Raw genomic sequence first — 2823 nt, 5'->3', positions numbered from 1 at the left:
GGATTTTCTAAACAAGGATTGCTTAAAATGTGTTATAACATTTTTGGGGGGGAATAAAGTGTTTTTATACTTTGTCTTACGTTGGTATTATGTCATCAGAGATTCAACTGATACTCCTTGGGAATTAGGAAATCAAAATAAAATGTCAATTTGTAAAGATGGAGACTTGGTTAAAAGTAATTTGATTCGCCTTCAGTTTTGCTGTCATTTCAATGGTACTATTGACATGAACAGTTACTTTGTGGTAGAGCTATTGAGCCTAAGCTTAGTATTTATATTATTTGTAGTTAATTATGCCTAGATGGGTAATTGAATATTAAAAGGTTCTGTGACTTACGTAAATAGTGCCAGAACACTGTATGTAAAAGCTGGTAAATTTGATAAGAAATTCCTAAGGGAACTTTTTCTTCATCAATCAAAAACATTTTCTGACACTAACAAAAGATACTGTAAAACATATATATATAGGGAGAGTCAATTAAGATAATACAATTTTATGGGATTTAAACTATTTTTCAGAACTGAGAGACTTACCATAAAAGTTTGCTTCCAGTTTACATTAGGCCTCTTCTTGTGTTTGTGTTTGTGTATATAGTTTTGATCATAAGTTTAGATCTTTTCATTACTTTGTGCTATATATTCACTTGACATTTTGGAGGTGCAAAGGAGTTGGATTCATTTGTATACAGGGCTTGTGCCATGGGTGACGTAGGCGGGATTCTGGTTCCTGCTTCTTTCTGGCCCAGTTCTTTGTCTTCTTTCATGGGAGCAGCCCAGAATTACTGAAAGGTGAGAAAATGGAAATGTACCAGCCCACTGTGGAGCAGTAATCTTAATAGCCTGCTTTGACATGTGTCTGTCCAACACAAACCTTGTAGTGGGCCACGTGGTTACTAGAGCTATCCCTACTTGGCAGGCTGAACAAAGCTTTTGGGAAATCTTTGATGGTTTGGGTTCTAAAATCACAGACTTCTAAATCAGGCCTGTGGAACGGAGGAAGCTGTTGTAGGTTGACTGTTGATTTTGTGCTATTTACGAAAATCTTCCATTATAAGAAGACTTATATTGTGCAGAGGAGGGTTTGGACAGAGGCCTTCTAACCTGACACGGATGGATTTCAAAAAATTTTTTTGAAATAATTATAGGCTCATAGGATATTGACAAAATGATATGTAGAGTCTCGTGTACCCTTCACCCAGCTCACGTCTATGGATTTCTAAAAATGTTCCTCTGCATCCTTGATCCTGTTTTGGGCTAGAAGTTCAACTGCGGGGGTGAAAACTCTACCCTCTTGTTAAGGTGGCACTGGCCGCTGTATCGGGAATCATGAATAAAGTCAGGGCATTGCCCGTATTTGAAGAATTGTAACCCCATGTAGTAGTCCAGGCTTATGTTTTTTCTAGTGTATTAAAAATGTAATAATTTGAATTTTCTTTTTGAATTATTAATGTGAAATTCACTTTTTAAAGTTTTTAAATTAAATTTAGTTTTTAAGTAATAAGCGTTTTAAAAATTTAAAAATAAGTGTGTGAATGAATACCATGTGAGGAATGTTTTCTACTTGTCTCCTTTTTAGGATGATTCTGAGTTCTCGGACCCCAAATTTTGCTTTTCTCTTTGTAGGTTCGAAAGCATGTGAATGATCTCTATGAAGACTTAAGGGATGGACACAATTTGATTTCTCTTTTAGAGGTTCTTTCAGGAGATACCTTGGTAAGTTTTAACTTTCTTATTTTGAAGAACGTGTAATCTTTTCTGCATAGGACCAGTGTGTTTTCAGTGCAGACTATTCAGATTTTTGCAACATTCATCTTTTGAGCTGTGAATTCTGCCTGAAAAAGAAGTTTTGGTTAGATTCCTAAGCATTTTCAAACTTCAAATGACGTGAATTTGAGATTGAAGCACTTCGATTACTTCACTTATATAATCAGTTCTATAATTAAAATACTATTTTTGTTCTTGCTTCTTTTTTACCTTTGGGTTTTTTTGCTTAGCAGAAGTTGGATGCATAATATAACCACATATTAAAAGACTTACAAATAGCAAGAAAATAAACATTGCTTTCTGAAAAATGATCTAACCCATTCCGCAGGTGTCATTTTTTTTTTTTTTCTTTTTGTGAACATTACTTCCCCTTCTTGTTACCTGTTCTCCTTCATTATGTTCTGTTCATGCTCTTCTTTTCATTTCTGGTCTGTCTTGTGTCTTTGCTGTCCTATCTTCTGTCTGTTATATTCATTAGCCAAGGGAGCGAGATTTTTTGAAGACCTTACGATTGGTGAGTGCAACAGAAGCATGCGAATATGAACAGCATGAGGATGTGGAGGATGAGGATAAGGGGGTAGGTGTCGCCCCCATAACTTGACTAACCTAGCCGTTCCCATGCGGTGAGCGCTAACCTGATAGAGAAGTAACTCCTGGGTTCAGGCTCCTTTTTAGAAAGCATAGAAAGGACCAAAACCCACATTGAGATAGATGTGTGTGTACCAAAAAACTGGACAAAGGAAATATTTTCTCTTTAAATTACCTTCAGAGAGCTAAAAATGATTGAATTATGTATACATTACTGTGCACTGCATGGTAATTAAACAGACTTAAAGTACATGATGGCATTTTAGTTAAACAATTTTATATACATTGTATATAAACATAGAAATTTTACAAGTCTACAAATTTTTGTGCAAATTCATTCAATTTCTGGAAGTGATATTTCAAACATGGCAACTATTTATTGCTTTTTATGAAAGAACTTAGGGAAATTTTTTTAGTATTTAAGTTTCTGCTTTAAACCACACCTGTTGGCAATAGGTATTTGATGGACAT

General features: G+C 35.0%; 1 protein-coding gene across 1 annotated transcript in view; it reads left to right on the top strand.

Annotated features, from left to right (window-relative positions):
• Positions 1–2823, top strand: part of DST (dystonin) — a 504672-nt gene that overhangs the window by 253868 nt on the left and 247981 nt on the right. Inside the window, 1 exon segment of the mRNA XM_012002056.1 lies at positions 1624–1713. Within this exon segment, the coding sequence (XP_011857446.1) occupies positions 1624–1713 (90 nt within the window).

Source organism: Mandrillus leucophaeus, unplaced genomic scaffold (assembly GCF_000951045.1).
Source record: "Mandrillus leucophaeus isolate KB7577 unplaced genomic scaffold, Mleu.le_1.0 Scaffold676, whole genome shotgun sequence".
Lineage (NCBI taxonomy): Eukaryota > Metazoa > Chordata > Mammalia > Primates > Cercopithecidae > Mandrillus > Mandrillus leucophaeus.
This window is presented reverse-complemented; position numbering and strand designations above follow the sequence as displayed.